The 12,247-nt window shown below is 55.0% G+C and overlaps 5 protein-coding genes across 5 annotated transcripts, besides 9 other annotated features; all 5 read left to right on the top strand.

Moving 5' to 3' along the window:
* Nucleotides 1-423: 423 nt before the first annotated feature.
* Nucleotides 424-464: a microsatellite.
* Nucleotides 465-680: 216 nt separating this feature from the next.
* TraAM80_02392 (uncharacterized protein) lies at nt 681-2,282 on the top strand (the record flags this gene model as incomplete). The annotated part of the gene is made up of 1 exon (XM_029379396.1): nt 681-2,282. The coding sequence occupies one exon, from the start codon at nt 681-683 to the stop codon at nt 2,280-2,282; it is 1,602 nt and encodes a 533-aa protein (XP_029240785.1).
* A 138-nt stretch (nt 2,283-2,420) lies between these two features.
* Nucleotides 2,421-2,438: a microsatellite.
* A 1-nt stretch (nt 2,439) lies between these two features.
* Nucleotides 2,440-2,465: a microsatellite.
* Nucleotides 2,466-2,823: 358 nt separating this feature from the next.
* Nucleotides 2,824-2,880: a microsatellite.
* A 357-nt stretch (nt 2,881-3,237) lies between these two features.
* Nucleotides 3,238-3,271: a microsatellite.
* Nucleotides 3,272-3,613: 342 nt separating this feature from the next.
* Nucleotides 3,614-5,542, top strand: TraAM80_02391 (DNA repair protein; the record flags this gene model as incomplete). The annotated part of the gene is made up of 1 exon (XM_029379395.1): nt 3,614-5,542. One exon carries the CDS (start codon nt 3,614-3,616, stop codon nt 5,540-5,542), a length of 1,929 nt encoding a protein of 642 aa, XP_029240784.1.
* Nucleotides 5,543-5,757: 215 nt separating this feature from the next.
* Nucleotides 5,758-5,790: a microsatellite.
* Nucleotides 5,791-6,466: 676 nt separating this feature from the next.
* On the top strand, nt 6,467-7,708 carry TraAM80_02390 (putative serine/threonine protein phosphatase; the record flags this gene model as incomplete). The annotated part of the gene is made up of 1 exon (XM_029379394.1): nt 6,467-7,708. One exon carries the CDS (start codon nt 6,467-6,469, stop codon nt 7,706-7,708), a length of 1,242 nt encoding a protein of 413 aa, XP_029240783.1.
* Nucleotides 7,709-7,893: 185 nt separating this feature from the next.
* Nucleotides 7,894-7,931: a microsatellite.
* A 226-nt stretch (nt 7,932-8,157) lies between these two features.
* Nucleotides 8,158-9,900, top strand: TraAM80_02389 (uncharacterized protein; the record flags this gene model as incomplete). Its single annotated transcript, XM_029379393.1, has 1 exon — nt 8,158-9,900. The coding sequence occupies one exon, from the start codon at nt 8,158-8,160 to the stop codon at nt 9,898-9,900; it is 1,743 nt and encodes a 580-aa protein (XP_029240782.1).
* A 583-nt stretch (nt 9,901-10,483) lies between these two features.
* On the top strand, nt 10,484-12,082 carry TraAM80_02388 (uncharacterized protein; the record flags this gene model as incomplete). Its single annotated transcript, XM_029379392.1, has 1 exon — nt 10,484-12,082. The coding sequence occupies one exon, from the start codon at nt 10,484-10,486 to the stop codon at nt 12,080-12,082; it is 1,599 nt and encodes a 532-aa protein (XP_029240781.1).
* Nucleotides 12,083-12,166: 84 nt separating this feature from the next.
* Nucleotides 12,167-12,187: a microsatellite.
* A 32-nt stretch (nt 12,188-12,219) lies between these two features.
* Nucleotides 12,220-12,246: a microsatellite.
* Between the last annotated feature and the right edge of the window lies 1 nt (nt 12,247).

Here is a 12,247-nt window from a genome sequence, read left to right as displayed (position 1 = left end):
TTTTCTTCTCTTTATCTCCTGGTTTTTGTCCTTCCCCCGACCCACATTTCTGCATATGTTTCAATCTCATTGATTGATCTCCTTTCCACCCCGTCCCCTACTTTGTGTACTTCCCCCTATTTTTTTTTTCTTTGGCTTATTTCGGCACTGCCACGGCAGGGACCCGCGGGCGCGTGTGCGCCGTCTACGCAGGAAGAAGGAAACATAATACTTTTGCTTTGTCTCTACCAGAGCTCTATGTATATATGTATATCTGCCGAGTTGGTTCGCAGCGTCCCTGCCCCACCACCCTCCCCCCACTGCGGCCCCTCCAACGCGATGCAGCGGGAGGGGCCGCAGTGCATGCGACGTTTTTCCCCTTTTTTGTTGTTATGAACATTTTTGGTTATTAATACTATGTTTTTTTTTTTCTTGATTTGCTTTCTCTCCCTCTCCCTCTCCCTCTCCCTCTCCCTCTCTCTCTCTTTCTCCTAGGTGGTCGCCTGACATTGCGGTTGGTCTTGCGTGGTATTCCTATCCCGTTTGTGCCTGCCTGTAGATACGCAGACACACACACGGGCAGGTTGAAAATCTTTTTATTTTGTGGTAGCTGCGACGCACAGGCATCCCGTGTCTTGTGGGAGGCGGGCGCTTGGCGGTAGTGCTCTTGGGTGTATTAATTATATCGCGCGTGCCTCCGCATGGTGGCCGGCCTCTCCACCTCGCCGAACACAAGCAACAACGGCACCGGGCTTGACACGGGACACAGAAAACGCGGCATCTGCGGCGATGCCGTTTTGAAGGATTACCTAAACACTTTGCCGGCTGACTTTGAAGGTGACGCCTGCCCCCCACTCACTGATGACAACGAACGGATGGAGCATGAGCTGGCGAAGCTCGACCGCAGTGGCCTCACGCAACGCGTCGCAAGCGTGACGCGGCGCTGCAACGAGGCGCTGATGGAGTTGCTTGAGCAGGAACAGCAGATGGGCAACAGGCTCTCCGAGGTGCGGTACCTGGAGTCTCGGCTGAGTGACCGGGAAGACGAGGTAGAGATGCTGCGGTTGCAGTTACAGGCGTCTGACGACCACATAGAAGGACTGCTCCGCGAGAAGGCGGATGTCTTGCGAATGCTGACTGAATCCAAGAACGAGTTGGCACACGTCAGCGCTAAGGCCGCCAGTCTGCAGCGGGACCTCAACGCCAAAACGAAGCATGAGAATAACCTTCTGAGCCCTTTGTGGAGCACACCTCGTGCTGCCTCGGTAGATGTGGCGTCTCCTCTCCCTGCCTTAATGGCACAATCCTTGTCTGAGCAAAGGGTACACTGCGGCGGGAATGGCAGCGGTAACGGGGAAAGTTTGCAAAATGGATTTGCATTGAACCGAGCTTTACGGGGGGAGGGAGCTTCCGTATCTGAGGTTGCAGGGGCGGTGCCACCTGTGGCGTCTGACCTCCAAAGGCCTGCTTCTCGGCAGGCGAGCTCACACGTAGTGGGGCCGTCTTCTGCAGGCGTTGTGCAGGGAATTGAGGCAGCGCAAAACGAGGGAGTCTGTTTGCACAGTAGCAACTCCGAAAACGTTGACTGGCGCAAACGTTGCCTTGAATACCAGAAGCGGAATGAGTTTTTAGAAAAGGAACTTACCAAGACGCAATTTTCCAGCAGCAGCGCTTCCAAGGAATTGACTCTAGATTCGCTTAATGGTGAGATGTCGCATGCACACGTCTTTGTGCAGGAGCTTCACTCCCGGCTAAGGCGCACTATGGAGAAGCTGGGGCGGGTAGAGAGAGAGCTCGACGCAGAGCGTGAGCAGAATCGAAAACAGGGAAAACTGGAGACCCAGCTGCTGAAGGACGTTGCTCTGTTTGCACGGAAGCTGCGGAACCACGAGAATGCAGAGAGCGAGATGAGGGCCCAGCGTCGATTGGATATGAATCTCACCCGAGAGGAGTTACTGGATGAGTTGGGCCGCTGTCGCTCAACCATCAATGAGTTGAGAGCGCGTATATCTGCTTTTGGTGCGGATGAGTTTGCGCAGCAAAGGCAGCAAGTGAGGAACGAAGCGAGCATAACCGAAGAACTGGCGTCCGCGCTTGAGGAGGCTCTCACCGCGAACGAGGTTCTGCGTGCAGAGAAGGAGGTTGCGCTTTTGGAGAAGAAGGCGCAGGAGGAGACATATGAGGCGGAGCTGCGCAGCCGCGTTGCTGAGATGGAGCGGTTGACTGCTGCACTACACGAGCTGCAGGAGCATGTAAACGTGCTGGGGAGGCGGCGCTCTCTCGATGGGGGCTCGCAACGGTGATTGATAGCGGAGGGGCATTCCGAGAGGCCGGATGGGTGGCGACGCAGCGGGATGTGAGAGGGCACCGACGCCATCTTGACAAAAAGGTGGTGAAACTCCACGGAGATCTGCTCCTGTGACTCTTTTGAAGATGCCTGGATATATATATATATATATTTGTGTGTGTGTGTGTGTGTGGTTTGTTCCTTCTGCTCATATGGCTCAGCCGCCGCCTGGCTCTCAGTCTGCGCTGCATGCGGGATCGCGAGGAGCAGATAGTGATGGGGCCAGTGATTGCGGCTGCGTCGCACTGTGTGGGCGCTGGAAGCAGCCTAAACACACACACACGCAGACACATGTAACGTCAGTGAATGTGAGCGGAGGGTATTTGGGAGGCGTCTGACGCGGCCTGCGGAGCTGGCATAGACAGACATGCCCAAGGGAGGGGGGAATGGAGCGCCAAAAGGCAAAATGATCTGAACCTTTTTTTTTCTTTTTACGGCCATGATGCGTGTGTGCGTGCAGTTTTCTGCTTGCGTTTGCGGTGGAGCAGCGACGGAGCAAAAAAAAAGAAAAAGAAAAGAACAGAAATAAAAAACACAAACGGAAGGGAGAAGAAGTCATGCATTAATGCCCTCCCTCTCTGCTTGCATCTCCACACGGCCTCAGACCGTATTTTTGCTTCTTTTTTTTTTTATTAGGAGGAGGACATACAAAACAAAACGTAAACAAATGAAAAGGAGAAAAAAGGAATGAGGGGAAAAAAACGTCGATGGTAAAGGCTGCAGCAGGTAAAGAAGCGGGGCTTCATTGCCTTTGGCCCACTCTGAGAGCCCCTATTTTGTATTCTGCGTCTTTTTCTTTCCCTTTCCGTAGTGACACGCGCATTGACGAGTGCCTTCCAGTGGCAACACAATAACGCTTTTCTTCCTTCTTTGAGTGTAAGAGGAGGGTTAATGGGGACCAAATGTTAGCGAAAGAAAACAACAACAAAAAACAAAAAAAAAGAATGAGATGCGAGCGAAGAAACAATGGGCAAACGACTGGTTTTTGCCCACAAGCGGGACCAGCTGGGGGACGTTTTTGTGTGTGTGTGTTTTTTTTTTCTTATTAGATCCCGAAATGTACGGGGCCCCGTGTGTGTGTGTGGACGACATGCAGCGAAGGAGTGAAGCAAAGCAGCAAACAAGCAAAGAACAAAAAAAAAATACAAGGAGCGGCATGCGTGGGGTTGGGGCCGGGCGCACCACGTTGGGGTGATTCGTGCACAGCACGCTGCTCCAGCAACACGTTTGTTTTTTCCTGGAGAAAAAGGGCGGGGTGGGGGATGGAAGGCAACGGGCAGGGGGTGGATGCCGCATGTTGAAGGTGTTTTTGGAAGGCAGGCCAACCCAGGCAACTGTGAGCCGTTGGTGGTGGTGTCACGGCTCGCAGCGAAGCTGTCGGTGGTGGCATTAGTTGTGGTGCTTAGGTTTTTGGCCGGCCTTTCCGGTTCTCTCCTTTTTTCTTGCCTTTTGCGACTCGCAAGTTGCCAAGGTACTTATGCCCTTCCCCGAATTTTTGTCAGTAGTTTTCTTGTGTTTTACCGGCTGTCGGCGCTCTTGCGGCGTTTTTTTTTTTTGTTCCCTCCTGCTGTAAAGCTCTCCTTTTTCTTTTTGGGACCGTTTCTTTCTTTATTTTGCTCTCTTTTGCAATGCGTGTGCATCTCACTCTCTTTTGCTCTGGCCACTTATGCTGCAGACAGCTTTTTTTTTTTTTGCGTGGTTCCCTTTCTTCTTGGGTCGGCTGTTGTGGGGGGAGCTGCGGGGCGCGTAGAGGACAAGGGGGAGGCGGAGTCTGCATGTATTCCCTGCGGGGGGCATCACGACGTGAGGGGGTCTTCTGACGCGCGTGAATTCCCTCCACCAGAGAGGGGGAAAATACCACAACTTGGCCTGGCCTTCATGCATGCAAACGAGCCGTTGAACGCCAGTCTCCAGCGACTGCTGCCGGGTCTGCAGAATAACGCAACGGGGCGCGTTTTTGTGGATGCCCTGCTAAGGTGCTGCCACGAGTGGGGCGTTAGCGCGGAGGCAGAGCTGTTGCTTTTGTTAACAAGCGATTGCCCGTTCGTGCAGCGACACATAGCGACGGTTGTACAACAGGAACAGAGGAAGCAGCCGTTTTGTCACGCTTCGGAAATTCAGCATTTTCTTCAGCAAGTGCTGTTGGCTCTTAGCACGCACCATCTCCTTCGGAGGCATAGAATAGACTCTTTTGAGGTGCCAAGTCTTGACGCCGGCCTTGCATCGATATCGCGAAGTGCTGAGAATTTGCTTTGCACACCGGCTACCGAGGGGTTTACGCCGACCAGGGCGATGCACGGCGGCTCCCTTTTCTTCACCACAGGGTGCCCATCTATAGACCACCTTCTTAGCGGCAGTAGCTGCGTAGCGGGGAAAGGCGCGTCAGATGGTGGGTTTCGTGCTGGATTTCTGTCCGAGGTGTACGGTGAGGCTGGCAGCGGGAAGACGCAGCTTGTTCTACAGAGCCTTCTTCAGTGTGTTGCAGAGCACCTGTGTGCACCGTGGACGCTGACAAACACACTTGCGCGTTGCTCTGGTAGATCCACGACGAGAGGAGTGACGGCACTATATATTTTCTCCGAAGACTTTCCGGCGACTCGGCTTGCGGCGCTGGCGGAAGGGGCTGTGAAACGGGCGAAGCAGAAGGTTCTCCGCCTCTCCTCGCACCTCCCGCCAGCGGCCGTTGAGCGACTCAAGGCGTCTTTGGAAGGGGCGGTGACAGCGAGGTCGGTTATGACGGGGCTACACATTCGCCGCATGAGGACACTGAAGGATCTCGTTTCTCTGCTCCGGGACGGCACCTTGTCGAGTGCGTTTCACGCCGCGGGTGGACGAGGAATGGTGGCAGTGGACTCCATTGCGGGGGCGGTTGCCGCAGGTGATGGCGGGGGAGATGAGGTGGCGGCGGATGTGATGCTGGCGGGGACGTTACTGAAAACGTTTGCGGTGCAGGAAAACGCCGCCGTGCTTGTCACCAATCAGGTTCGTGCGGTGCTCTCCGGTGGGCTGCGGCAGCGGCGCGGTGGAAGTGACATGGTGGTTCCTGCGCTCGGGATGCAGTGGTCCTTGGCGCCGCATGTGCGTATTCATCTTCAGCGTCTTCGAGGCGCGGGAAACATGACGCGTCGGCAGCTCATTGTGCTCTCCGGACCCTCAAACCCACCTGTGTGCGGTGGATACACCATTGATACCGATGGCATTTGCGGCGATTTATGAAGCGTCACGTCAAGATTGCCGTATAGATGGGTATACCCATTTGCATTAAATGTAACATACACACAGAGAGGGCGTGCATGTATTACTGCGGATGGAACAAATCCCCGCAACGTGCTGGCTCACGTGGACGCGGTTTCGCATGCCTTTTTATATGGAGTGGTACCAGGCGCTACATAAACTGAGCTGCAGGTGTCGAATAGAGTTTTACCCCCTTTTTTTGTTTTTGGTTTTGGGTGCTGCTTCTGGTTGCGGCTCTGGAATCTGGCGCGTCGGACTCTTCAGGGTGCGCGTGCCACTGTGCCTAACTCTGCCTCTGTTGATGAGGGCCACTGTGTGCCAGGGATGACACGCTGCCGCCCGGCTTCTGTAGCAGGGAATGGGGGGTAGCAGAGGTCATACAAATCGTGTGCCACTAGTGACAAGGAGGAGGCACGGGATGCTCAAAGACCGCGGCATACACGCATTTCTGGGTGTTGCTAAAGCCCGGGCTGCGTTACGCCGTGCACGGCGTGTCGACGAGAAATGCCATTCCCCGGCCACCTCTCCAGTTGGAAGGATAACGAATTCGACGACTGTGCGTTGTTAAAAATGTCTGTAGCTGCGGCGGGCTTTTACCGTCACAGTCGTTACATGTTCTTTTTTTTAAAAAAAATGCTCGCATTACTTCTTCTACAGGCCTTTGGCGCAGAGACGCTTTGCCACGCGTGTGACCGTTGATGGTTCCCCCGATTTTGTGGTGTCGGTTGGCTGCTTGAGGGCAAATGGGTTTCTTACCTTTGCGCATGCATCTTTTTCTCTTTTTCCTAAATTTACTTTACAGTGTAGTGAGGAAGTTCCGGGTTGTCGTTTTCTCGCTCGTTGTTTGCGTGTGTGCAATTTGTGAGGGAAAGGCCCCCCTCTTCCCGCGTGCGCTTATGCCTTAGGATGTGGGGGTTATTGTTACTGTTTTTTTGCTGCGCTGCTGCGTGTTGGCCGACGTTGTCTTATGCGGCGGAAGAGGAGGGGACAAGCGGCACTGAACTTCGCCTGGTTGCCTTTGGGGACATTCACGGCGACTTCTTTCGCTGTCGCCAACTGCTGCAGCTTGCAAACATCACGGACACCAAAGACCGATGGATTGCTGGTTCCTCGATTGTCGTTCAGCTTGGCGACATCGTCGATCGTGGGCGACATCCCCACGAGATTTACGACCTCTTTGCCTCCCTGGAGCAGCAGGCGAAAGAAGTGGGCGGGGAATTTATTTTTCTTCTTGGCAATCATGAGTTGATGAATCTCTTGGGTGACTTCAGCTATGTGCACCCCGACGCGATGGCTGCGTTTGGCGGAGAGAGGGCGTACGCCGAGGCGTTCAGCCCACAGGGCGCTTACGGATCGTACCTCCTGCAGCACCCGGTGAGTGTGGTGCGCAAGGGGGTCGTGTTTGTGCATGCGAGTATTATGCCGGCGTACGCCGCGAGGGGTGTGGAGTATCTCAACGCCATGTTCAGTGACCACTTTTCCAGCGAGCGGCATCCCGCTGCCGCCGAAGACACGGACAAAAACAGAGAGCACCCGTTTATGCAATTGGACAGTCCTTTGTGGGCTCGGGCCATGCTTGCTGAGGCCATGGAGGGCAACTGTTTTCTTCTGAGAGAGTCGCTGCGCTTGCTTTCATTGCAGGAGGTGTTGTTGGGCCGCTCGCCCGTGCGTATGATGGTTGGAGGGCACTCCATTCAGGGGAATGGAACCATTTCGGTGGAGTGCAACGGCAGTCTTGTGGGGGCAGACGTGGGACTGAGCCGCTTTATTGACCGCCATGGTGGGTACGCGGCATACGTTGAGTTGGTACCGGACAAGAGCAACCCACAGCACCGCATCGCATTGCCGCAGTACCCGTACGGCAAAGGCGTGCTGGCGCCTGCGCCGTCGTTGCTCAGCGCTCCTGTGCAACCGCCACGGCGCATGAAGGCAGTCCGGCGGCATCCGCCGTCAGTAGGAGGAGTAAACCGTGATTTGGTAGCTCATCTCCGTGCAAGGCGGGGAAAGGACAGTGTCAACGCCGAAGGGATTTCTGCGCTTCACTGCCAGCTCTTCCTCGTGCTTGCGTTTTTTTGTCTTGTTTGCGTTGTGCGACTGCGGTGGAGGCGATCGATGATCAGCCGACGCCGCGGTGTGTGTGGGTCTTGAGGCCAGGCTACATGCCCCTTTTTGGTGACTTTCTGGGGTGAAGCGGCGACGCAATTGCCATCCTCGTGGCTCGCAATGATTGTGTATTCCCCTCCCACTCTTCCCACCATCTGGCTGAACTGGCGACAGCCCAAGACAAAAAGAAGAGAGAATTGTGTTGTGAAGCAGGTGTCACAGCGGTTGGCGTCTTTTTTTTTGTTTTCGTTTTTGTTTTGTGCTTTTGCGATGGGGAAGGGTTAGGGAGCCGTGCCGTATGGGGCCTCTCTTGCTTTCTGTTGCGTGCGTCTTCGCCTCTCTCTTTCTTGCGGGTGCCCGCCGTGTTGTTTCGTGTGCATCTCTCTTTTGGGATCTTTCTGCTTCCTCCTCCACCCCGCGGCGTCACCCACCAAAAGGAAGAAGGACATCACTGCATCCACCCGAACGGTGCAGCTTCGCATCCGACGGAAGAAATGCTCTCACAGAATGTCGCCAAGACGACGGTGCCGTCGTACTACATGATCCGTACCAACCTTCCGCAGCGCAAACCGCAGAACCAGTGGGAGGGGGTGTATTACTTTAGCGGTATCACGAAGCGGCAGCGTCACCTCGTCCTGCTTCAGCGGAAACGCGAGCGGGAGGCACACATGCGGATGTTCAGTGCCTCCTGTGGCAACATACTGCGGTTGTTTGAGAGGGGCTTTCAAGAGCAGCAGCAAACGGTGCAGGCCCCACAACTTTCCTCACCGCATGGTCAGCTTGATCTCGCCATCCGTTTGGCGCAGCATGGACTCTACCAGCAGGCAAGCCACATTGTAGATGAGTTGCACCGACGGCGTGCACTCGGCGTGAATCACTACGGTCTTCTCATTGATGCACTTGCAGCCTCTTGTGTGGGGCAGCGCATTTTGCATTGCAGCGCACAAGGCGACCCCGCGCTCACGTACAAGTTACTTGGAGACGAAAATGGCGAGGAGCGAGCACAGGAGGCGCACCGGTGGTTTGACAGGGCGTTCGCACTGCTGACTGCAGAGTGCCGGATGGTTTGTGGTGGGAACTGCCCACCGCAAGCCACGGCGGCTGCCACGCATTTGGTGAACGCACTGATGCGTACACTTTTGACGTGCGGGTACACGCATGTCACCGCTGTTCCAGACGCGGTGTACGATCGCATGGGGATGATGGGTATTTCTCCCACAATTAGCACCTACGAACTGGTGATACTCGCCCTATCGCTGCAAGGAAATATGCAGGAGGCAGAGAGCGTCTTCTCGTTCCTTCGTAAGCACCATAATGAACACGTGACGGTTGGCAGCTTCAACGCACTTCTTTTAGGGCATCGTGAGTGCCGGCAATTTGATCGGTGCGACGCCATTTGGCAGGAGCTCGTGGACCGCCGTTGGCCCCGAGCCAACGTGCTCACGGCCGAGCTGTACCTCCGAAGCATTGTAGATCACTCTTACACACCAACGAGTGAGCCGCTGCAGCGCTTTGGGAATATCAACGTAGTTGAGAAGAAAAAAGTGCCACTGGTGTTAGCGCAGATGGACGATCTCGGCATCCCCCGCGCCCACCTCTCGCGGCCGCTAATGGATGAGGTGGAGGATGCCCTGCGTAAGTTCTGCATCTACAAGTCACGCTTCTACGAATGGGGTCGCGCGGTGAAGCAGTTCAACTTCATTGAGTTCCGCCGCCGCAACGGGTGGATGTACGACCTGCACCTGATGAAGAACACCACCAAGCAGGTGGGACCGCTGCGCGACTTTAACCACCCAGACGCCGCGCAGGTGGCGGCAGCGACGGTGGAACTCCCCGCGTTCTTCAACGACCGTCAGGCGTGGGAGCGGCCACCGCTAGAGGAGACGCTGTTCGTCACGGAAACACAGGAGCGCTACGATGACGTACGCTCAGGCGACATCTACGAGGATCGCACCCGCAGCCTGCACGACCGCTCCCCAACGTGGATGAACGAGGTGCCTGAGACCCGCTACGATCGCCTGTACGGTGTGAATCACCCAGACATTGCAAAGATTGGCATTCGACGACACTTGAACGCGGAGTACGTGAACCGCAAGGAAATCGTGGAGCGTGACGCTGCTCTTATGAAGAAGAATTTGAGCAGCGGCCGACGTCTGCGGCGCAAGGTGGAGTCCTCTCGCACACATCGCAACGCTGGCTCACTGAGCGGTTCCGCTTCTACCTCCGCCTCACGGTAGACATTGGGGACTTCACCACCTCTCACACTTTTACACACGGAGCGGCATACCTCCATACATACAAAGTTACGACGCATACGTATGTAACCAAATTAGCAACAGAGTGGGGAGAGAGAGAAAAAAAAAAAGAAAGAGAGTTGGTGGAGACTTGTGTTATCACCGCCTTCGCCCTGCGTCGCGTGTGAGCCAGGACATTTGTTTGTTGCTCGTTATTAGGGAACTAGCTTGATGCTCCGCGTTGAGAGACATCAACAACAACGACTCACTGCGCATGTATGCGTATATGCATGCAACCTCCGTTGTGGGGGTCTATTTGTGTGCGTGTGGGGCGAGGCTATGCGCCGCCGCTCCCTTCGTTGTGGTAGTGAGGACTTTTTTTTTGTGTGTGTCTTTTTATTCTCTTCTCATCTCCTCCCGCAGTGGTTTTAGTTATTATTTGACGCACCTGCCGCGAGGCAACGGTGTTTTCGTTTATCTTCACTACAAAAGGGCACAGTTGATTTGATTGTTGTTTTGCTGCAAAGGAAGGAGCAGAAATAAGCTTTTTTTTTTTGTGTGCTTCGCCTTGTCGCTTCTACACGCAATGGGACGCGGCAAAGGAAGAGCTAAAGGCATTGACGTGACGAAGCACTTCTTTCAACCGTCAGGCCCCTCGGACCGGATCTTGGTGCAGATATCTCCCTCGCAGACGGTCTACGTGACCGAGGAGGACCTGAGCCCAACGCAGGGGAGCGAGGCGGCGTTTGCGCTCAAGCGGGAGGGGCGAATGGAGAACCCCATTAAATTGTGCGCCAGCTGGAGGCAGGGCGCCTGCCTTAGCCACGCGGCCTGCAGCAATGCCCACGTGGTGGCTTACTTCAACCACCCCGCAACTCCCATGGGAGGCGGAGACAACGGCGCCACGACTCCGGGCAGCGTGCTGCGGCGGCAACACGACGATGCCAACCACTCCGCCGTGCAGCAGCACCAAACCCACCATCAGCATAACTTCCATGCGGGCACGATGGCAGGCGAGTGCACTCGTGTTGTGGAGCACAAGAGCCCAGCCGCGACAACGCACAGCACACTTATTCCGGCACCGAGGAGTCAGCAGGCGAACCGGCAGGCCTCCTCTTTGGCGGCCGCATCTGCGACTGTAAACTCTCCGAGTGCGGCCATGGCATGGGGCCGCAATGTGGCGGTAAACGGCAATCAACATGGAAGCTACCAGTCACAGCGGCAACAGCAGCAGCAGCAGCAGCAGCAGCAACAACAACAACAACAACAACAACAACAACAACAACACACACGCCATCATTTTCCGCAACAGCAGCAACAACATGACATGATGAAGCAACAACACAGTGCGCCACAGAGTAGAGGGAGTCGGGGGAGTGGTGGTCATAGGGCTCACGAAGACATCAATTGGGTATCATCCAATAGAGCAATAGGTGGGATACTTTTAGATGCTGCTTCAACCCAACATTCAGGCAAAACTGAGGGAGGGCGTGTTGACATCTCCGCCGTGGCTGGCTTCAGCAGCAGCAATAACAACAACAACAACCCGAACAGGGCGGATGGGACCAACTTCACACCTTCTGATAGTCTTAGCGGCACCGTCGGCGATGAGAGCTGGGTAGCTTTGATGCTTTGTCAAGGCTCCGTGAACTCGGCCATCTGGAATGACGGATTCGGGGGCATATGGGATGTGTCACCTAGTGCAGGGGCAACCACGACGGCTAGGGCGGAAGCAACTACAGTGGAAGCCGGAGACCCCCCGCTCTTTATGACTCCCGAGCTGAATACGATGGCTGCTATCAGCACACAAGGGGAATTGTGGGGTTCCCTCAGCGGCAGTAACGTTGAGTCCGCGGCATCAACCAGCAAACGTGCTGGTACATCGTTTCGTTCAGAGGCGCTCAAGAGTCAGTTGCTGCGGGAGCTAGTTGGGGCGGAAAGGGACACCACTGAGCCAACCGCCGCGGAAACATTGGTGAGGAACAGCACGAACCAAAAAATTACTACCCCCTCAACCCCTCTCTCAGAGGCCAAAAACTCGTCGGGGCTGCTGCACTTGCTAGGAGGCGACGACTGTGATGCTGGTTTTTTCGGTCACCCAGAAAGTTCCGGCTTTCTCGCATCTGCATCGAGCCGCAACGCCCATACAATCCAACACCTCATGTCGTTACTCACCACAGAGTGAGATATCACAGCTCGTGAGGCAACGTGAGGGACGGGAAGGAAATGAGATGCGGGGGGACACTGGAGCCAAAGGCGAATGCAAAACAGACAGAGAGAGAGAGAGAGAATGGGATGGATTAATAAATGAGATGGAAAGTAATATATATATATATATATATATATATAA

This window comes from Trypanosoma rangeli (genome assembly GCF_003719475.1).
Source record: "Trypanosoma rangeli strain AM80 chromosome Unknown Tra_15.4_contig_00054, whole genome shotgun sequence".
In the NCBI taxonomy this organism is placed as follows: Eukaryota; Euglenozoa; class Kinetoplastea; order Trypanosomatida; family Trypanosomatidae; genus Trypanosoma; species Trypanosoma rangeli.
The sequence above is the reverse complement of the archived record's forward strand: the minus strand, read 5'-3'. Positions and strand labels throughout refer to the sequence as shown.